The following is a 23,395-nucleotide window of genomic DNA, read 5'->3' as shown; positions in this document are numbered from 1 at the left end:
TCTTAAAAATGGGCACCATCACACTTCTCCTCCATTCCTCAGGCATCTTCTCATCACCTAAGATCCTGTTGAACAACCCGGTCAAAAAGTCAAAAAATTTCCACCAGCACCTGGTTGTTGAACATTACTGATGGTGGTTGTTGTTAATCTTGGCCTCAACCATTCCTGTATGAATATTATAGGTCTGAGTCATATATTTGATTTGGTAAAAATGTTATGTCATGAGCCCTTCCTGACACAACCCTCTCTCTATTTATACAGGATTGGGACTTTTAAACTTGGAAAGTTCATTGTGACCGCAGCATTAGGTGTAAGGAGAAGGATGGATTGGAAGGAGAGTAAGAAGATCAAAAATCACAATACCTTTAATTTTGTCCTGCATTTGAAAATGGGCCTGTCTTTGCTTGGGAGACATTCTTTGGACAAGGGCCCGGTTTTTGAAACAGGTCTTGTCCTTCGTCTTTGAGCTGATGTCTGTATTTGAACAGAGCCTTGTCTTCGAGCTGGGGCTTGTATTTGAGCAGGAGACTGTCTTTGTTTTCAAGGATTCAAGGATTTATATCGTCTAACCAGTGAACAGATGAATGTCACTGGCATGAGATTGGAACTCAGGTCCTGGTACAAAAGATATTTCCCAGGATCAAGAGAAGGCACTGCAAAAGGATTGTGCTGCCATGGTGTTTGGAGGCTTAAATTAGGTCAGGGGCTCGTCATTGAATTGGTGCTTGGTAATGAATCAGGGCCTATCCCTGGACCTGTCTTTGAACAAGGGCCACTATTTAGGCAGGGACTCTGAAACAGTTTCCTCTCAGGAACGAAGACACAATTTTGACAGTACAAACATTATTTATTTTTCATAAATGAAAATTTATAATTGTGTCCTACATTTAATTTTGGTATCCCTCTTTGGTATAAAATTCATCTGAATTAATATTTGTCACAAATGCATTAATTTCTTTCTTTGGATCAAATAAACTCAGAGGTTGGGTTAATCTGACCTTGAAACATTTGTGCTTTCCTGGCATGTTTACATTAAAAGTGGGGTCATCTGGACCCCACAGGACAGTGCAGTGAATTAAAACTTTGTCAAAAAGAATCTATAGTGTCAACAGTTAACTCCAGTGCTATTCTAGGCATTTTTACATTAAAAGTGGGGTTATCTGGACCCCACAAGTCAGTGCGCTGAATTTTTTTTTCCATTATTTTTTTATATTCACTGATCTCCGTGGCAGACATAAAATCCTGTCCACCTCTGTCATAGGAGGGATCACACATCAATGTAAGGGTCGGGTCACCTGGACCCCATAAGACAGCATGAGGTTAATTGGGTTATTATGTTTTGTCCTGTTAGTTTGTGACAATCTGTCTCATGCCTCGATTCCGGCTTTCTCTTTCAATGTCAACAGACAATATGGAGCTGATGGAGGAGAAAAACAGAAAAAAACTGTACAGCATTCATTATAACTAAGGGAAGGAGAGGGCTGAATTTATTTTGAAATATAAGAGACTTGTGCTGGTGAGTGCAACATTTGACCTTTATTTTGATATGGAATAACCACACTCACTGGAATGCAAGCAGTGAGATACTGTACATTATGGGAGTTCTTGTTTTCTACCTGTTTTGAATGTGTCAAAGTATGAGGTTTTTCAGATTTTTTGTCAGTCTGGTTTGTTTCGTGTTACAGTTAAATGTTGTTCCTGTAAGTGAGGTGTGGATATGAGAAGACTGAACATCAGTACATGAAATAAAACGAGACTTCACTGCACCTGAGGAGAAGCTAGCTGATCTGAAAGGTTCTGAAATGTGTCTACATGTTCCAGTCAGGTTAACAACAGTTCCGACTGGTGGGTCACAGCACGCCTATGACAAGCCAACAAGATCCTTCACAACAAGGTTTGAAATCCATTTCTTCATGAATCATGATGAAAGAAGACTAAAGTCTCTCCATGTTCTGATCCAGCACATACAGTAGTCTTCATGTTACACAGAGATAAAACCAATAAGCAGTAAACAAATCCTCCCACAGGTTATCCTCAGGAGAAAACAGTGGGCAATGATGAGACAAATACCACAGGGTCTCACAGGTCGTGGTCTGGAGAGGCGCAGGAAATACAGTTCAATAACATCACATAAGGTCATCACCATCTTCAGCTCCTGAACAAACAGTGATTGTCAGCTTCCTGCTCGTAGAGTGAGTCATAGAAAGATGCAATTATGTGCGCTAAGGATATTTTACAGTGAGATACAAAATATGTACAAAAAAGAAAAGAAAGTAAAAACACTTCCTTGTTATTGATTCAGTTTCTGTAAATTGGCTCATCTGCAAAGATTTATGAAAAACAAATCTAACAGACACTTCCACTGGAAGAAGAGACTTCTGTCTTTGACAAAAATAAACAAAAAACTGCTAAATACTGAAATGAAGCAGCGCCATCTGGTGGCTGCTACTCTGTCCTGGTGCTTTCTGGAGCAGTCATCGTTGACAGAGGCACGTCAAACATGACTGTTTTCACAGCATCATCCTCATCACTGAAAAGACAAAAACAGAAAAAAGTGCATTTAAAACCTGTAACCTAAAGTAGTTGAAATTAAATGAATAAAAAAGCAGCCAGTGTCCAGAGAAGAACTTATGCTATCCTAGGCATGTTTACATTAAGAGTGGGGTCATCTGGACCCTTCAGCACAGCGCGATGGAATCTTCACTGGTATCTGTGGCAGATATTAAATCCTGTCCACCTTTGTCATGGGAGAGATCACAGATCAATGTCAGGGTGGGGTCATCTGGACCCCATTAGAGAGCATGAGGCTTAAAAGATTATGAGGATGTGAGTCCAGAGAGGTTACATTTAAAAATAAAAAGAGTTTGGATCTAAAGTTAGTCCCCGCTCTCAGTGACCTCTTGTTGCCTCTGACAGGGATCTCTGATGACACTTTTCATCAGTGGGGCCAAAGGAGACGAATCACTTACTGAAATTACAGGAACCTCATGGAAGCCAAGACCAGGGCGACTTTATTCCAGCCCTCAGTTTATGGTATAACCCTGACCTCATCCTTGATTAATGGTTTGATCCACAAGCGTTTCTGATTCTGCCAGTAGAAACCACGTTTCTATTTCAGCCTGACCTGCTCTGACCTTCAAAGATGGGTTGGTGACAACAGCAATCAGGTTTTGTTGACGCAGCCATGAAAACAGAAGTCTCACCTGAGGATCACCCCCTCAACATCTTCAATCGTATCAGGGAGGGGCTTGTTGGCTGTCTCCGGCAGCAGCAGCGTGAGGGCGGATCCCACCAGCGGGCAGAGGCCGCTAAGAACCATGGGAGCATGAGGACTAATGCTCCTTAGAAGGTACATCATGGGAGCCAAGACCCCCCCAGTCCGTGCACACATGGATCCTATCCCAATCCCATTTTGTCTGTAAGTTCAAGAGAAGATAAAAGGCCCAAGTTTTTAGATCTGCTTTCAGTAAATCTTTAAATCAAAGATTAAGGAAAAAAATAGAGCATAGAAGGATTCAGATGGTTTTATTGGAAACAAATACAAATCTCAGCAAATAAATTTTGGTAAGGAGTTTTGGATGTAAGCTACACAGAGGACAGCTTTCTGACCTCATTTCCTGTATTCCCAATGATTCAATTCAATTCAGTTTTATTTCAATAGCCCAATATCACAAAAGAATTGCTTCATTGGGCTTCACGCCGGTAATTTTACAGAAGTCATAAAAAAACAAACAATAGCTAAAAACTAAACAGACTAAATAAAACTGGTTATCTCTACTCTTAGATCCTCCTTCCTGGTAAGGAAAAAGCTCCTTAAAAAACTGATTCAGGAAAAAAGAAGAAACCTCAGAGATGTCCACATCAAAGCGAGATCCTCTTCCAGGCCGGACAGGTGATTTACCAGGACCATTAAAGAAGAATTAGCTTATCTAACTCTACAACTAAGTATTTGAATGGAGTTCATCCAGATAGGACAGGGGGACAGGTGGGGGCGAGGTCCACAGCCAAGACGAGCCAGAGGCGAGGTCCACGGCCAGGAACAGGAGCACACATGATCCAGCTGGAATCTCTCCCACTCTAAGATTCTCATCTTAAAGTTTTTATTTTAGAATTTAAACCTTTTGGGCCACTTTCGGGAATGGAGCGGTAACCGTCTTTAGCACTGTGGTGAAGTTTATTTGCACTAATGATCTGGATCTCAGAAATAACTCGCTCTCATGCGGCTGTGACATCTATTACCTTACTGACATTTTTGAAAAGGCCAATGAAGATGACCCTGAAACTCCAGGGAATGGTGTGCTGGACACAAGTAGTTTCCCTGCTGGGATTGACTCATACTTGATTATCTACTTCCTTTATCTGACAAATGTGTTATTTGTCTGTTGATCATCAGCTACACAGTTCTTGTGCGTAGAGTCCAGGGGTGTCAAACTCAAGTCCTCGAGGGCCGACGTCCTACTGGTTTTCCAGAAATCCTGCCTCATCTGCTGCTGATTACCTGGATCAAGTGTGTTTGGCCAATAAGGAGCTTCAAAGACAGGTTGGTTGGAAAACATGTAGGACACCGGCCCTCCAGGCCTGGAGTTCGACACCTGTGGCGTAGACTGACTGATGACCAGCTGCTGTTGGAGCACTTCTCAGAGCTAATATACAGCCTGGTTTTGGGAATCCTTAGATTCTGGATGCACTCTACTTCTGGTACCTTTTCAGCTGTGTCTTCTCCACGTGCATGTGTGGGGTTTCTCTCCAGGAACTCTGGTTTCCTCCCACAGTCCAAAAATATGCTTCATAGGTTAGTTAACCTATGAAGCATATTTCTAATTGCTTCTAGGTGTGTGTGTGTCTGTGGTGCAGCAACAGACTGGTGACCTGTTGGTTCAGCAGGTTAAAACGGATTATTTTTGCTCTGCATGCTTTGCTCTTGCAGTAACCTGTCATGACTGGATACACACTTGCATTAGAAAACCTTCATTATGTTTGTGCTCAGTTGGGGGTAGTAAGGGGTTTCACCAGGACTGCTCTAGTCCCTTCTGCTTCCCAGTTTTGATAAAAAGAAAATAAGATATGAAAAAGCTCATGACAAGGAAATCTTCTTTCTGTTTGAAAATTTCTTTTTACTCCATGTCCCTCAGAAAGTCCCTAATGCTGAAAAAGTCAGTCATAGCTACTGGGAAGTCAGCTGTCAGAGCTGGTTTGGATTCAGTGCTAGTTCATCTTTCTAAAGTGTTACTTAAGATGCTGAAATCAAATCCATGCATCTGAGTCTCACCTGATCACTGTTGGAAAGACCTCAGCTGAGTAGACGTAAATAATGGACAAAGAAGCTGTGATCCCAAACTTTCCAATCATGGCAAGGATTGTTTTCACGATGAAGAGTCCTGCAGGAACGTGAAAGAAGATGAGAAACAGGAGGAGAGCCCAGAGAAAGGCAAGAAGAAGATCAGTGCCAACTGACTGCTGGGGATGAAGATGGTGAGCAGGCACGCAGAGCCACCCACTGCCAGGAACGCCAGCTGGGAGATTTTGCGAGAGCGGTTGAGAGTGAACAGGGTGATGGTGCGAGCGGGCATCTCCACCAGGCCGAAGATCATCTGTGTCAAGTAGATGTTCATTCCAAAATCAGAGATGTTGAGAGACAGGCCGTAATAAACGAGGACGTTGACAAACCTGAAAGACAGAAAAAGCAGCTGTCAGGACTCCTGTTCAACATGGACACATTACAAGATTCTGTTTAAGGAACGACAAATAAATAAATGAAAATCTAATTTCTGCAAGACTTCATTCTGACTGAAGCTGAGGACACTTGTCATGTTCTCCTACACAGCACCAGGTGGTGCTGAAACCCCAACAATGTGATCCTGAGGTGATCAGAAGGGCCAAATGTTCAAACAGAAGCAGCATAGAAGAATCTGCAGCTCTGTCTGTTCATTTAGCACTTAGCTTGTCTGTGATGCAAAACAGACTATTTCAGATATCCTCTTAGTTACAATCATAGACTCCAAAGATATGTAACTAAATAAAGTTCTCAGATTCATTTCTCAGGATGACTGGTCCTCTCTAAAGTCTGGCTGCCTTGAGAAACATCTTCAGTTTATTGGTAAAGGTTAGGTCAGGTTCAGAGGGTCTCTTCTGGTGCTGATGGTCACTGTCCAGGTTCTGATCTCTGCTGAATAAACTCCATCAGAAAGTTTCGTCTCTAACTAAAATAAAAAGTATTCTGGACGCCGTTTTTGTTTTTCCAGCACCATCATGACATTAATAATATGGTGAACAGATCAGTAACTCTGACTGAACTGAAATGAACAGGAGTGACTCAGAACCACAAACTAAAGTCTGAAGTCTTATTTTAGGATTCATCTCAATTCTTTTTTAATTTCACTTTATTTCCCAAACTTTAAAGACCCACTCTAAAGAAAACTGTTTTTTGGTGCTTTAACATGGTCTTGCGCCATTTGTCTGATGGAGGAAGATATTTACGAAGAAAATTAAGCTTATTTTTCATTTCTGAGAATTTCATTTTTCAAATTGGTATGAATCAGGACTAGATGCACAAATGCAGTTTAGACAGAGCTTATTTGTAACGTAGAAATCCAATTGGCAGGCCACAGTCTCCCTGCTTCCCTCCATCCTGATCATCCACTAACAGACAAACAGATCCATGAACGTCTTTGTTTTGCTGGTCTGAGCTGGAAACTGGATCTAAACTGAACGACTGGATAGCTCTGATATTGCTCATGTTAGCTTGGGGTTGTAAGTTAGTAGGAGAGAGTGTAAACAGATGGATGATGGGAATTAGGGGTGGGACTGTTGGCTTGCCAATGGTCCCACCCACAACTTAGAAATGAATTTCTAATGAACTCCTGCCGCTCTACAGAAACTATGACCCAGAAAACAACACAGGTTTTATATTTTGGCTAAAAACAGCATCATCATAATTAAAAGATGACTGGGAAGGCTTTGAAAATGAATAAAAGGATGATTGGAGTGAGGCTTTAACGTCTGCTTCCTTACTCACCAGAAAGAGTTTCTTTCAAGGTTTTATCCTCAGGTCATCATGACCTGTATTTCAGCTTCTCCTTTCCCCCTTGCTGTTGATTAAATGACTCAGGTGTGTCCACATTCTGATTGAGCACACCTGATCCAGGTAAAGAGCAGCAAGAAGTGCAGGGAGAGCTGGAGACAGGATGGTAAATCTGGAGAACCAGGATTAGGGCAGCCCTAATCATGACCATCACAAGCCATGCTTTAACCAGCAGTGCACCTCTGTGACTGGTGGACATACCTGTGGTATGTCCACCAGTCACAGACTACTGACTACATACTACTGTGACCGAGTGTTGAGGAAGACAGATCAAAGTCAGAATAAGCCTCAATAAGGGACACAGCCTCACACGAAGTTTCATGTTTGCAGGAGAACTGCGAGCGTTTGAAACATTCCAGTTGAACCACTTTCTTCTGCTTGACTCAAGGTTGAGGAGAAGCTGTCGAGGCTGCCAGGGCTTTTCTCCCTTCAAACCTACGACAGCCACAGATATGCTGCTGCTGGATTTTCTTACTGAAAGGAGGAGGAGACAGAAAAACAAGGTCACAGCCATAAAACTGGCAGCAGGAAATGCTCAGTGCAGCCTGCAGACCATCCAAGGCCGACAGCTGTTTTTGTGACCTCAGCTCCTCCATCTGCACGGTCACTCTGATAAGCACGGATAAGTGTCTTCTTAACACGTATGTAGGCATGGAATCACTAAGAAGTTGCCCCAGGGCTTCGGCTCACAATAACCCATGAGGCTCTTCTAGGTAAATGTATTGACATCGTGGGAACAGCAGATCCAGACTTGCAGCAGAAACGAACGGCCGCTTGAATCATCAAAATCATAAAATGTGCTGCTGTCATTGAAATATGGCGCTTGCTTCCGCCCTGCGGCTCAGAGCGCTGAGGCGTGGCTGGCATTCAGTGAATGGACGGCTTGTTAATGTGATACTGAGCTGGGGGGGTTCACAGCAGGCTCACAGAGAAAAGACGAGATCTGTCCCCATCTCAGGTTACATGAAATCATCACTGCCGCTGGTTTTTATGACAGGATTAAACGTACTGGAGGATATTTTACAACCGATTTCAGTTTTTACAAAAAAAATAATTTTCATTTTATTTTACAGAAGTTGGTCAATTGAATAATTATTTGTTCCATGTTTGTGGGATTTAGTCCTCCACAGACTGACAGGACTGACATCCAAAAGCTCTGCAGAAAAATCTTCATTTTTTTAATCCAAAAGTACACATTTTTAGCTGCTGAAAACATCAAAACAGGTCCACACCATGATCCCTCCACCTCCATGCTTACTGCAAGACCCTTCCACCATCTAACAACATCCAACCAAAGAGGCGTTGAGCTTGGGGTGATAAAACCCAACAGCACCAACGCAGCGGTCTGATGATGTTAGGATAAATCTCCTGTTTGAATCCAAACTTTTACAGAAAAACTGAAACAAGTTTATTCCCGCTTCAACGTACACAGTTCAGGCAATAAATCCATTTGGGGTCTTAAAAAGAAAGTAGTAATGTTGACAAACACTAAGACAAACACACCGCATATGCAAGAACATGACATTATTTTAAATGGTTACAAAGACTGAGTTTCCTATTCTAGAACCCTCAGATGATCTGTTGAAATCTGACGAATCACAGGCAGTGTTCTGATTTACTCACCACAAGTAGAAAACGATCAGGGAGTGCTTCCTCATGGTCGGGGTTCGAACCAGGTCGACGAAGGAGTGTTTTTTCTTCAGCACAGCGGTCTGATCAGCCTTGTATACCTGCTGACATATGAGCGGGACCGTTAGAGGAAGACTGCAGTTATGTGATAAGGAAATGCAGAACAGGGCTGTTTAAAATACAAATGGCAAGCTGCTATCACAGCATGAATGCAAACCAATGCTGGCCTCCTATTGCTCTCTGACATGCTACGGATGTACACACATGACAGGGCGACTTGCTGGTTGTTCCTCTAAACCGAAAAATAATGTGAACAAACCATGAACGAATCTGGAGTCTAATAAACCGTATACACTTAGCAACATGTTCATCATGTTGAGAAAGAGGCAACAATACTGTATACCAACAACTGATCTCAGGAATCTGTCTTCTGCTTTAATCCAGAGAGAAAGCAGCCAAGCATTTTCCAGAGAAGAACTGTGGTTTGTGAAGACATGACAGCATTGTCTGGAACTGAATTTTTAAACCTCAGGAGTGGATGGACCAGAACATGGAAAGCTCAGAAAAACCAACATGCAAGCATCTTAAGACTTGAAGATGCATGTTTGCAACTGAAACTCTTGTGAGTCCATGATAGATGTCTAATGACCTGGAGTACAAGACCTGGACACCTACAAGGTCAGTGACCTCTGCCCCCTCTTTATCAAAACAGTCTACTAGAGTGGATCTCGGAGCTCCTGGCAGGACCGACAGATCTGCACAAACTAGACCTGGGAGCAGAAAACACAACAGAAGACTCACAGGTCACCTGAGGGGAAACCACATTTGTCCCAGATATGAGCTGCACTCAACAAAGTTAGGTTTCACTTTTAATGAGGACGCACCGGATTAGTTCAAGTGTGATCAACGTCCTGGAGTCTTCTGAGACAGGAGTTCAGTGAAAAGCTCAGTCAAATGTTTCCCTGCATGTAGGCAGACATGGACTAATAATGTAAAGACAGTCTGCACAGGAGCACCAATCTGCAGTCACACTGAGCTTTCGCTGACGATGCAAATACAACATTCACTCATCCAACATCTGCAGAACATGAACTGAGACTGCTGCACAGGTGGAGTGAAAACACAAGCACAGTAATGTCTGCAACAACTAAAGATCTTCTTCAGCTTTCAGCTTATCCTTTTCATAGTCAGAAACAGCACCCACTGTTACACATCAGTGATTTGGCAGAGTTTTTCCACCAGATGCCATTCCCAACCCAACCCTGTACTTGAGGGGCACAGGGACCCAGTTAGGCAGCATCAAGGGTCTTGCCTAAGGACCCAATTTGGATGGAGATCAGTGGACACCCCGGGGATCGAACCCAGGGTTCCTGCGTGGCAGCCCTACAGTTAGCCCACTGAGCCACCCAGGCACTTAAGAATGATCATAAAGATCACGTTTCTAAAGCAGGAAGCAGCTACCAACATCACATAAACCCAGATCTCCTTTGTCGCCACAGTGGACAGTTGAGCTTATAACGGTCAGCCAGACACAAGCAGAAAAACTTCCTCCTTGGGAAAAGAAAAGTAGAACTGCTTCTGTCCTGTCTGCATTGCTCAATATCACAGAAATGACAAAAACAGGATTCTTTCACTTCTTTTTTTTAGTCAGGAGTCTTGATAAATGTAAAGTCCACACAGATCTGGGTTTACCACTTTTCAGAATGTCCCTCCCCAGACCTGACAAGCAGAAGAGTTACAGCAGCACAGTCTGTCCAAGCAGTCTACTACTGACACCTGCTTCAAGAATGACGTCTGAGAGTATTATTGGCCGTTTGAAAAAATAATAACCAAAGACAGAATGCCAAGAGGATGGGCCACACATGCTTACCTGACACATCTCTATGTCTTTGCTGATGGGCTTCCCATTCATCTGTGCCGCTTTTACAATCACTTCCAGAGCCTCCTCCACTCTGTCGTTTGCCATCAGCCAGCGAGCTGACTTTGGTAAAACCCTGAAAACCAGAGGACACGTTGTTCAGCTGAAAACCTCCAAATACACTAAGAACTTGATCCCAAGTGTTGCAGGATTTTGGAAGATGAACATGTGTTCATATCAGAGATCGCGATCAGGTTCTTTTTGGGCCCGATCTGATTCTCTGATTCCGAGTCATTTGATTTTGTGTATCTGCCGATACCGAGTCCCGATCCGATACTTTTATAGGACATTTTAAACATGAATAAATTAAACAAACAGATTAGTGTTGTCCCTCATTTATATTTTAATAACCTTCTTTTATCATTAAAAACTTAAATAAAACACTTCTGTGAAGTAGCTTTAATAAACAAGTAAAAATACAGCAAATATAAACTAGGAAAAAAATACAATTTTCTTGTTATATAAGTGATAATTAGTCATGTGAGAAAGTTTAGTGACTTTAGCTTTAACATCTTTAGAGCTATTGAACATTTTTGACCAAATGTGATTCCTGTCCTCATTTAAAATTCTTAAAAATAAATTATGACTTTGTTTTAGCATGAATTAGATGAGTTAATGACTAGCTGAGATCATTAGAAACATTTATTAGTTTTTAGTTTTATTTTTGCTTTTTTTTAAAGATTATGAGATTCTTTTTTAAGTTCTTAAGACATCACATTTTTGGTTTTATTACCACAGTAGTTAACTTTCTTGACGTTTATTTCTCTGACAGATAAATCAAACAGGCATATCAAAGGACAGCTCGGGTCCTAAGGAGTTAAATCACGGCGCTAGCATGTAGCAGTTAGCAGCTGCTGTTTAGCCATCTGTCTGTCAGCAGCAGGAGGAGCTTCACATTAAACAGAAACTCTGTCTTTTTCTGTTGAAATGCCTTTTGAGGTTGTTGTTTACATTGAGATAAATCAATGGAGACACTTGCTGTCAGTTTAAAGCGTTTTTGTAAGAGTTATTGATCCTGGAAGTCTGACTCTCCAAACATGGAGTATTCATCCTGAATAATAAGATTGAAATATAAAGCGCTGATCATAATAAGAATTAATTAAATATCTGATACTGATCAGGGGACAACATCTGATATTGATCAAGTCATCAGCTACGCGATCGGATCGGGACATGTCTAGTTCATTTCATCCTGTGAGAGCAGGAACATTCCTGATAAAGATGGTTCTGATCCACTGCTTTCAGAACAAACACTTCAACAGAAGGCATCTGGCTCAGGTGAATGCAAATGCTGCACTGGTAAACCTGTTGGTTGGAATGTTCTCCTGGGTTGAGACACCGAAAGCTCGACAGGAATTCGTTTTTCAACCACCGTGCACAAATGTTACTGACTGAGAGGAACACCTCAGCATTTGTTACTGATCTCTTTTTAGTGAACGGCAGTCCAGGAGAACCCAGTCTCTGTTTGTGGTTCTGCAGTCTCAGGTGGACCAAGTCGCTGTAGCTCACCAGATGTAGATGATGAAGAGGAACCCAGGTGCTGAGATGGCTAGCTGCAGCTTTCGCCAGTCTCTGATGAGGTACGCTAAGCCAGCCAGGAGGATGTATCCAAAGCCGAAGAAGTAGTCTGTGATTATACCAGCCAGCATTCGCTGTTTTAAGCCGGTCCACTCGGTGCCTGGATGACAGGGAAACAGAGAAATATCGGTTCTGACACAGCTCAGAACATGTGTTTGCTATGAACAGCATGCTGGTATACTAGCAGTCTGTGCATTCCTGGCTGGAAGGGTTAATTATTAATAGTTCATTTGTATAATGCAGGTCTCTTTCAGTCTGTATACACATGTACAGTTTGTTAGGAATAAAATCTCACGGTTCAATGACTATCTGACAGGAAGAGGAGCGATGAGGTTAGGATGCACAGAAAAATATGGGCTGGTTTTTCACAGATCAGAAGCTTTTCTGTATTTCTGGAGTTTCAAGGGTCAACCATGAGATTAAACCTCAATCAGCTGAAGCAACACTGCAAGGAAAGTAGAGAGAAGTCTCTCCACAGCCATGAGAGAGAGCATGAAGGAAACATCGCTGAGTCACCAGTTCTGATGGGGAGCAGACAGAACTTGACCAACCATATTTTCATCTTACTAGCGTTTAGGTTTGCTTGATAAATAATTAGAGGGTCGAAAACGCATCAGAAGTTAGATTTTTTGGAACTGACATGCAGACGGGTCAGAAGACTTATAATCACACTTTTCTAGCTTTTACATGACCTTGTATTTGTACGTAGGCGTGTTAAGATAGAGACTCGTACAGAGGAATAAATGCTGTTTCTTTACAGTTATTTAGGCGTCTATCAGTTTTGGTTGATTACACCAAGGATGTTTGGCTCAAAGCATATCTTAAGCATACAGAAGAAGCACCGTATCTAATCATGATCTGACCTCATCCACCACAGATGACAAATTCTTGTTATTCTTTTCATCTTGGTAATGTCATTTCTCGGTTTTTGTGGTCAGAATGTTTCATCCCTGACGTCTGCTCTGAGGTCCCTGAGTGCAGCTCACCAAGTACAAAGGCGTTCATGATCACACCAGAGATCGATGTTCCAACCATGAAGCGGAGAGCGGTGTAGACGTAGAAATTCGGTGCAAAAGCTGCAGCGGTTCCAAACACGGCTTGGATAGCCAGACTGATGAGGATGATGATTCTGCGACCGTATCTGAAGAGAAAAACAAAAGCTTTCTTCTAAATCTAACCCAAAACAAAAATCATAGAATGAGGAACAGAATATAGACTAAAGGTTCTTACTTATCAGCCAAGTTTCCAAACACCAGAGCTCCAACCAGGAGGCCAAACATGTAGATGGAGGAACCCAGATTGTTCATGCTGGCATTCTCACAGACCAGGTCCCACTGCCAGCAGGAGCAACAGAAACAGAGAACGTTCTTCAGTCATGAACACAAGTAAGCAGATGCTGATGTTTGCAGTTAGCCCATTTAAAATAAAGAAGGGGGCTACCTAAAACAATCCATTACAACAATATGAGAACATTTGCTTGGAAACGTGAAATCACACTCATGCATTTGTATGTGAAAGGAGCCTGTGCCTGTCTGTCGCAGGGCCACTTCTTAATCTACAAATATGAAGCTTGTTTTTAGACTGTGGGGGGCTGTAAAGGAGCACGAGGAGAACATCCACACTCCACACAGTAAGAACCCAGCTGAGATTTGAACTGGGACTTTCTCGTTGTGAGGTAAGGGTGCTAACCACTACACCACAGTGCAGAGCAGAACTGATCTGAATAAACGAGAAAAGGTTCAGAAAATCTATTGAGCAAACTCACTGGTATTCTAACTTAGTAATACCAGTCTGCTGCATTTCAAATCTGGTTAGAGGTGACTGATCGCAGGCTAAGATTCCACTGACTGACTGGACTTTCCTGCCACAGTAAAACACAATCCATGCTGCTGCTGCAAACAGGTTTATGTTTAACAAAAGGCTCACTGTGAGAAACATCAAAGAAATTCCAAAAACCACAAGAAAGCTAATGGTGTGAAGACCCCTCCCCCTTCACATACAAAAAATGATAAACTTGGCAGAGAAGGTCAACCAGCTATAACCATAAAACGTGCACACTCAGAGGTGAACTGTTTGATGTTTGTGACCCTCTGACCCCTCCTGGAGCAGTGATCGGAGACCAGAACCTGCTGAGGGTCTCCCGAGGTTCTGGTCTGCAGAGTCTGTGGTGACGGGTTTGCTTTGGTGAAGCTCGTCTACCTGTCGGTGACCAAAGCGCTCTTCTGTTTCTGAAGTGACATCTCAGTCACAGGAATGTTTATTCATGGAGAGGAAATAGTCTCACCCCGATGTGAGCGTGCATAATTATTTAGTTTTTAGGTTAATTATCGGGCATATGTGTTAAGGAAAGTGAGAAAATGTCAAGATTCACCAGATATTATTCCTCATCTAAGTTCAAAGCGGCTAAAAAGAAAACTCTGACGATCCAGCATTCTAGCAGCATTTAAAGGCATCACTTATGGACAAATCTTGGAAACCTGAAAAAAGTCTCACATCAGATTTGTGGTAAATGTGGTTTTGTGTGTGTAACAAGTGATTCATGTGTACTTTTTTAAAGATTTGTGCATCCATTTAGTTTCAGGCTGTTCTAATTCTCAGTTGTGCTTGTGTAAATTGCATTTTTTTGAATTTCGTAAATTTTTGTACTTATGCACAAAATGCATAAATCAATGTATGTATGAGTTATAAATCAGGAATTATGCACACATGAATCCAAAGTCAGACATATATTTTTAAAATAGTTTTTTTCCTAATTCTGGTTTTATTTTCACGATTTTTTGTTATCTTGAAAGACACTATATAAATAAAATGTATTATTATTACTCACAAATGAAGAATTATGCAAATGGCGGTGATACTATTTTGTCTCCAGATGATTGACCAAAGCCATGGAGGTGTCAGAGCTTCCAGCTCCAGTTCTCCTCTTCATCTTCCTCTCACCTGCTGTGACTTCAGCTCACTGAGGACCTGCTCTGGCTGGCAGACCTTTGCAGGACAATAACGGAGAGACGCACGAGCTGAGCGCGTGCACGGCTTTTTACAATGACCTACCCGTGCAGGTTCCTGCGCGCGCGCGGCGCGGAGCTGCCTCGCAGCAGAAGGAGTTCCTCTGGACTCACCTCAGTGACGGTGGTGCTCTGGAAGGTGTCCGTGCTGTACTCCCAGCCCCCGAGGCAGGTCCCGGGCGGGCGTCCATCTGCGGGGCCCCCGGGGCCGCTGCGGTTCCCGGGGCCGGAGCAGGCCAGCTCGGGCTGGACGCTCAGAGAGCTGAAGTTCACAGAGCCTGGGGGCCCCTCTGAAGACCAGGAGGAACGGCAGAGATGGGGGGGGACGGCCCCCGTGAACACCGACACTAGCATGTGGAACGCCAGGAAGATCTGAGGCACGCAGATCCATACGTACAGGAGCTTCTGGAACCGGCCGAAGCCTCCGATGTTCTTCAGGATGTCATCAAAGTGCATGTCTGTGTGTGTGGGGGGGCTTCACTGCTGATGGACCGGAGATCAACCTGCTGCTCTGCAGCTGACTGGCGCTGATCTGACCTCCGCCTGATGGGAGTTCATATAACTGAGGTGGGAGGTGTCTGCAGCACGGAGGGAGGGGCTCCTTCATCTCTCCACCCCTACTCCAAAGTTTCGTAAGAGTAAATTAGGTAACTTTTTTTTCACTCCCCCTGATGACATTTGGTGGTTTCACAGATGACATGAGTGTGGATGGAGGAGCGGCTGATGGGGCGGGGTCATTCCACAACACAAACCCAAGTTTGTGTGGTTTCTGTACATCCCTCAGCTGTGCAGACCCCAAGCAGCTCTGCAGAGGGTGGAGTGATCCTGCTGGCTCAATGCTTTGGGTCCATTCACTTGTGTCACTAATCCTCTTTTCTGACCTTATCGGACCATCTTCTGGCTGCTGGGGTTTGCAGCTCATCTGTGAGCAGGAAAGAGTTCCTGTGTGGATAATGGCAGCCGGTCTGACAGTGACGACTTCCACCAGAGCCTCAGGATGTAATCTGAGAGCTGTAGCATTCTTTGATCCGGCACGGGGTGTCAGTCTGCCTTTGTTTGAGAGGTAATTCTTAAACTTCTGCTTAAATGGGTTAAATCCCCTAAACGGCTGAAGGAGCTTCACAAAAACAAAGCGAGTGGACTCACCAGCACTAAATCCAGAGCAGGAAATACAGGAAGGAGACCTGCAGGTTGCAAATCCAGTTTCCTGGTGAATTTTAGACCACTGCTCACATAACAGCTCAGTCAGCCACTGCTTGGTTTCTTTTTTTAGAGGACAGTAGGAATCAGGCAGCCATTTGGTCATTAGGAGCTTCGTCTTTTGGTGACATCACAATGTTTTGAAAAGCAAAAAGACCAGCTTCAAAGCACTTTTTCAAAGAGTCCAAAATCCTGGATGATTGAGTCTTTACAGACAAAGAGTCACGAACAAAACCAAACCTGAGATAAAAATCCCCAAAGGAAGGAGCAGGATTCTTTCTGCTCATTCATGAATCTGGAGCATCTTTTCAAAACTGAACCTAAACTTTAAAAGCAGATAAAATCCTCTTGCTGTTTTCTCAGAATAATTCTCAGAAACCACGGCTAATGTAGGACTTTAAGGTTCCACACCAGAGATTGTTTTGGAATCCTAAAATGTTCTCCCCTGGTCATGATGCTATGATGATGTGTGCTGAGATCACACGCACACATGCATCAGGATTTTTTTGAAAGGTTGCCATCTTGACATGAAGCTCTTAGAGCCTCGACTTCAAGTTCCTGCAGCAGCAGAAACAAACCTGGAAACACACACCACCCCTCAAAATTAAAGAGATTCTGAATGTATGCAGACAAATGTCAGAATGAAGCATCATCCAAAAACATCTTTACTCATCTAACCTGCTTATCTTGTCCTCTTTTCTTTGTTTATTTCAAGTATTTAGAGTTCCTGGTGCACCCATAGAATGTGTCAACATGCACACTGCAGGCTCTTCTGACTTTGAAGCCTTTCAAAGAGAAAATCTCCAGAAGTCAAGACAGAGTTCTATTTCTGCTATCTCGACGTTGTCTGCTCTAAAACAGATGTTCCAGGGATTTGGACTTCATCCTGTTCTCTACCTTCTGCTTTTACTAAGCCTCAGTCCCAGCCATCTTTACGGGTGGATACGGCTGTCTGCAGGTGAAAAATGGTCAAACCTGTTCAGAGCAACAGGTGGCCTGCTCTAAATATCAAGGCTGTAGAGACCACTCAGTGAACCTGCCAAGCAAAAATGTTACTGCACATTTTCTTCTACAGGTATGCTGCAGGCGACAAGTGGTAGTGAACATTGATACAACAGTTAAGGTTAGTAACAGTGAAGAAGGTGAGACCAGGCATGGCGAATGTGTTTTTATCTCCCAAACCCAGTGCACTGTGCATGGGGCTTGTTAGTGCTGTTCACGTGACAGGAGGATATGAGACGATCAGACATCCTACAGGCACTCTAGTATCACGTGCACAGCCCGTGTGCAGCATTTGTGCGCGGTTTGTACTAAGGACTGAAGTGTCACGTAACGGTCACCGTACGTCAGCACCATAAGTGCATGTAACTTACATAATCCTTACAAATATCTCATGATACATTTACCACAGGCACGGATTGTATGTTCCATTTTTACGATGTCTCAAGAAAACTGCAAGACACAACTGAGGATGCTGTCGCTCCTCTCTATGACCCTCCACGGGTCCGGAGAACCCAAAAAACCTGCATGACCCATTCAGGTTAACGAGGACATGTGACCCAGGCTTAACGAATCTCATTACAGATGTTTGGTGACTTTGTGCTCAGCAGTTTGCTTGTCCCTCACAGCTACAGCGACAGACCTGGTTTATTTTGTCCTGAAACAGAGGCTCCAGAGTTTTTTGTGTTTCTCTGTCTCCTTCCTCTCAGATCCCGACAGTCACTGCAGACGGTCTCCCTCACAATGTCTGGTGTTGGAGGTTTCTTGCTAAATCTTTCCTCTCTGTCTCAGTACAGGACTTAATACAGAAAACCCCTCCATATTCTGTCAGAAGGGATGAACTGTTAGACTGTCTGGCTTCATTAAAGGTTAATTAGATAAATGTGAACTACAACAATCACAATTAACAAAACTCTGTTGGAAATGTTTGAGCTGAGAGACAAGCTGAGTTTGAAGAGGACTTAAAACTGCCTTCACTACCCAATTCTTGGTTTGAAGCGAAGTGTGGGGCACTCATCAGATGTGCAAAGTTTCAGTGAAGAAAATGTTCTGATCTTGTCTAATAGAAAAGTTGGATTATAAATTGTGGAAAAAAAAATCTCGTGGTGCAAATGCTTTCTGCATTGACACTGAAGAAGTCACTTAAATGTAAAAATGCAAAAACAAGCCCAATCAGCCTTCCAACAAACAGTCAATGTTTTGTTCAGTAATGAAGGACTCAGCCTGATCAACTTCTCATATTTGTAAAAAGTATAGAAAGTCGCTGGCTTTGACATTTATGATCAGTTTGACTTGCGGTGCAGCAGATAAGCTGAGCTCCTCTGCTCATGTTTGGGTCTGCTTATAAAGTTATCTGGTAAACTTGTAAACAAAATGATTTAAGAATGACTGCAGGTTCTTCTGTGGAAACACTTAACACCAAGGCAACTCTCCATGTCTTTAGTTTTTAATACTATCAGACTATTTTTGTTGCTCTGTTACACCCTGCTGCTGCAGCTGGACCTTTTTTTTCTTCCAACCCTTTGGCTCAACTGGCAGATGTGGCCAATGTGCCTTGATTGGCACCTGCTGTCTACTTAAGACACAGGAGGGCACACCAAGCCAGGCAGGGAGCAGAGCAGCAGGCTGGGCTTTAGTTTGCGTTGTCTCTTTTATGCCGTTTTTATTTTAATTTTTTTTCAATCTTAGATTGCTGGGTTTTGTTGTGTTAGTTTGGGGTTGGACCTTGGTAGTTCTGATTTGCGGGCTTTGTTTAATTTCTGTTCGTTAGGCAGTCCTTGGCAGAGAGCTGCTGACTCAGACGGTCTCCATGACTTATTTTTCTTTTGGCCAAGGTTCCAACTCTGTTTTGGTTTTTCTTTTTTAACCAGCACACTAATTTAATTTTTGTTCCATTTCAGGACACTGGATTTTGTTTGTTTAATGAACTGTGTTCTGTTTATTTTTACTTGGTGTCCAGTTTTATGTTGTCCCCTTTTGGTAGTTATCCCCTAGACTCTGAGCTGGTTTGCCCATTGGGGACGTAACATGCTCTAAGGTGGGTTTTGGACTTTAATAAGTTCTTATTCACAGTCGAACCCCTTTACTTCAATGTTTTATGTGAGAGTTCTGACCCTGAGAGGTGAGGTCCACAGCCAAGAACAGGAGCACAGACAATCCACCTGGAATGTAGAATCTCTCCCGATTCCCCCACAGCGGATTCGGAAAGAGGAACAACATATGAATCACACTGCACCAAATGGAGGTGTAGAAGACAAAATAAAACATAAATGATGAATAGTGAAGAGAAGTAGATAGAAACAGACAGAACCCCAGAGCACCATACTCTACCCAGCTTCTTAGATCAAGAAGCCTTCTAGCATCCAATTGTTATTGAAATGTGATTCACTATGTGTCATATTGCTTTCAACTCACTATTGACATGGTTGCAGATGGTAATAATAGCAATGATATTCTTAATTAAAAATGGAGCTTTCTTAAAACATGTTTAGTTCATCTCTAAAAGCAATTATTAGAAAATCATTGATAATTTGCACATAAAACCCAGAGGATTAAATCCTGTCTGGAACGCTCCATCTCATCACAGAGAAATGAAATGCATCCATAGAAACTGTTTTAAATTTGATGAACAGCCATAAACATCCACTGAACCTGAGTAACACAAACACATTCAAACGGACTGAAACCATCTGAGTCTGCAGAATTGGAGAATTGAGTTTTACTGAAACTTTCAATCTAAAGCTATTCCTGCTGTTTTATGGAAAACAATAAAGTGAAGATGTGTTCAACTGTCACTTGAGATGCCTCAGAATCAAACAATAGAAGAGGAAACCGGGTTTTGGTTACAACTGGAGGACTGCAGTTTTCTGCCTTTCAGACTGGAACGTGCAGGTTATTTAACTCCACCTTTATGAAACCATTATTCAACAGAAAATCATATAACACATTACACAAGTCTCCGATTATCTTATATGAAAATGGCCTTATCTAGAAGCCAAACTGCAACAGTTTTACTCATTTCATTTGAAGGCTGTTTCCTCCAGAATGCGAGTTGAAAAGAACCTTTTCTAGAGGCAAATGATTAAAAATTGATGGCAACATTGATCGCACCTGACAACCTGCGGATACACGTGCGCTGTCAATGTGATGGTCTTTCACATGGCTCATGAAGTCGCTCATTACGCTGGAATGTACCTTTAACACTCCTTTTGAAATTGCAGCATGAAAGATCACACAAAACAGAGCGATTATGATCTTTGTAGGTGTGAAAATCCCTGGAGCACGAAAGGAGGCAGCTGCTTGGCTCAGAACATTTATGAAAAATACAGGTAAATTAGGATGACTGATGGTTTTTAGGGTTAGACATCACACAGTGTACAACACAAGAGGAATTCTTCTCATAAGGGCTTTTGCAGTTCAGGGATTCTCAGGCCAAGACTTTGATAGAACCAGGTAACCCTTTACCTGCCCAACCAAGTCAAAATCAACAAAAAAAGTCTGCTGCATATCCTTGGGGGGTAATACTCAGTCAGTGTTTTATGAATTTGTTTATCAAATGCGCTCTGCTGTTTGGTTGAGCAGGCAGTTAAATGGTTAAACAGATGTTTCATCAGATGGCAGTTACAAAAAAAGAGTCACGTGCAGGAACACTACCGGGCCGGTCCAACTTCAACAAAAGAGGTGCTCCTTAGAAAACGTGAACACTCTTCAATTATAAGCTAAGTGAGTAAAGGTGAAAAGATGAAGCTAAACAAAGCCAAACGTCTAATAACACAAAAGAAATGTGCAAGGCCCGTCTCTCCTTACAAAACGCCTTTACGAAAGAAGCTGTTTGTGGTTGGAGGGGGTATACTCATGCATTCTTCAGATGCTGAAGTTGATGCTGTAAACAGAAATCTGACAGACTGCGGTTTACATGCATTCCCTTTCTGAGTGAGTATCGTTTATTTCTCAGAATAATTTTGTTAAATTGAAACAGTGTTGGTCAAGGTGTTGGTAAAGGTTTACCATGAGGTCTCTTGGGCTAATTATGAACTAAGGTCATAAATCCAGTTTTAGAAAAAGAATGAAGGTTTAAGACCACACAGTTTGATATTTGTTCACATCATTTGGCCCATCACCTGCAAGAGTTGAGTTCCAGTCATAGCTTTACCCCCAATCCAGCCCTCATGTACTGTCAAACACAGATGCATCAAGACCCATTTTTCAAAGTCCTGGCTGTGGATTCAAACACCGTCTCCCAGTCCTGCGGTGGACACTCTACCACTAGAGCACTGAGCTGGCCTCAAAAGCCTTAAGTTTGCTCTTACACATGAGCTCCAGCCCTTAAAGAGGGAGAGACTGTTAAATGTACTGTTGCAATAAACATGGAAGGAAATAGATTCTCCACCAACTCTATCAGTTCAGTTTTGTCACAAAACTAGTTTACAAACAAGATGGCAGGAAACATTGAACAAGACAAAAAACTCTTAATCTTAATGAGCAGGAAAACCCCACCCTGACAGGGTTTGCCAGTGTCTTCATTCCTGTCTCCAACCGTCTGTTATTAATGGCTGCTGTAAGCTTAAATAATAAGTGTCACCATGGCAGCAAAGTACACGATTATAGTTAAAAGATGAGCACAATGGGAACTTTGTACCCTGCATTTGACAACATGCTTTGCCTTCATCACATGCACCGCTATGGGGGGTCGACCAGTATGAGTGCCGCAGGTTTTTGGCTGTCTGGGCCTGTAGAGGGTCGTAGAGAAGTGCGGCTGCATTTAAAAGGAAAGCAGTCGTCTCCCTTGAAGTCCGGACAGCCACCTCAAAAGACATGAAAATGGAACGTACCATTGTGGTGCATGTGTTTGTAAGGATAATGCAAGTTACATTCATTCATGACGTACGGGCGATGCTGCCGTACCTTGAGCACTCTCCAGCCTTCAGTGCAGCTTCAGGATGTGCTCACGATACGCAAGTGCACATAGGACGTCCACACAAAATACACAATTATGGTCTAAGTTTCTGATTTCTAACAGCCAGCACCGTGTGCAGGATTGGAGGGAGTTAAAAAAAAAGGAGAAATCTGTACGACATGCCTGCATCTCGCCTACTTCCCCCTCACTTACCCTTACATGTCTGTGACCCGTCGCCTGCAGCATGCCCATAGAAAAAATGTGGACGAACATTTTTGCCACATGGGTTCATCAGGTGTTCTACGACCTTATAATTTTCTGCAGGCCACCATTTTCTCCTGCAGACTTCTCCTTATACATTCCCGTCTATATTTGAAAGACGGGATCAGTCAAAGGCAGAAATGTTAGCAGCACACATTCCCAATTACTTCTCTCCAGTTTCCTTTTTGCTTCTAGTGTTTTTACTTCATGTAGCTGACTGGACTTTACCACATTGTGATGAACATTTGGAAGATCTAGTGTCAAACTGAACATTAATAATATTAGACTGCATGTCTGTTGATAACTGGTCCCATTCTGGATCCTCCACGACATTTCCAACCTTGATGGGATGGCAAGAAGGAGTCTCTGTTTTCTTACTTAATGCACTGCATCTGCTGACTCTTGGGTTGGACTTAAAACTTGCTTCAATCTAGAAGCTAAAACAAAACTTTAGAGGTTTAGCAGTCAGAAAAATTTATGTTTGTCAGAACTTCAACACAAACATAAATTGAATCTGATCCAAAAACACACAACTGAAATGTTCGTATCATTACAATCAAAGGGAACTCATAGAAAATCAAAGTTTTAACTCAACATTTCTATTTGGGCCTATTTTCGCACTTTAGTCTCTTTTCAAATGGGTTTATACATCAACTTTTGCGTAAAAAGTTAGCATTCTAAGCAAATTCCTTAAATAGAAACATGAAAGTCCATCTATTTATTTTCTGATCCTGCTCAATTGCTTTCAGGGTTACTGGAGCCTATCCCAGCTACTGTTGGGTGTAGGCAGGTACACCCTGAACAGGTCAGCATTCTTTTGCATGGCC

At 42.6% G+C, this 23,395-nt stretch overlaps 1 protein-coding gene across 2 annotated transcripts; it reads right to left on the bottom strand.

Annotated features, from left to right (window-relative positions):
- Positions 1-1,514: 1,514 nt before the first annotated feature.
- Positions 1,515-15,760, bottom strand: si:dkey-119m7.4 (uncharacterized protein LOC560629 homolog). 2 transcript variants are annotated; one of them, XM_024291605.2, is made up of 10 exons: positions 15,326-15,760; positions 13,437-13,540; positions 13,193-13,347; positions 12,138-12,306; positions 10,581-10,704; positions 8,705-8,814; positions 5,456-5,667; positions 5,270-5,378; positions 3,204-3,416; positions 1,515-2,530 (listed from the first exon to the last, which is right to left on the bottom strand). In XM_024291605.2, exons 1-10 carry the CDS (start codon positions 15,665-15,667, stop codon positions 2,446-2,448), a joined length of 1,623 nt encoding a protein of 540 aa, XP_024147373.1. In that variant the 5' UTR covers positions 15,668-15,760; the 3' UTR covers positions 1,515-2,445. The 2 variants fall into 2 exon arrangements, with proteins under 2 accessions (XP_024147373.1, XP_024147374.1); XM_024291606.2 differs by having other exon boundaries at positions 8,705-8,811.
- Positions 15,761-23,395: the final 7,635 nt, after the last annotated feature.

The sequence above is a fragment of the Oryzias melastigma genome, linkage group LG24, assembly GCF_002922805.2.
Source record: "Oryzias melastigma strain HK-1 linkage group LG24, ASM292280v2, whole genome shotgun sequence".
NCBI classification, from domain to species: Eukaryota; Metazoa; Chordata; class Actinopteri; order Beloniformes; family Adrianichthyidae; genus Oryzias; species Oryzias melastigma.
The sequence above is the reverse complement of the archived record's forward strand: the minus strand, read 5'-3'. Positions and strand labels throughout refer to the sequence as shown.

Excerpts from the sequence above, each read along its gene's own strand:
- si:dkey-119m7.4 (XM_024291605.2), bottom strand. The coding sequence starts at position 15,667 with ATGCACTTTGATGACATCCTGAAGAACATCGGAGGCTTCGGCCGGTTC. Across the intron at positions 10,705-12,137 it reads CTCTTCATCATCTACATCTG|GGTTTTACCAAAGTCAGCTC; the intron begins GTGAGCTACAGC and ends TCTGGTTTTCAG. Across the intron at positions 8,815-10,580 it reads AAGACATAGAGATGTGTCAG|CAGGTATACAAGGCTGATCA; the intron begins GTAAGCATGTGT and ends CTCATATGTCAG.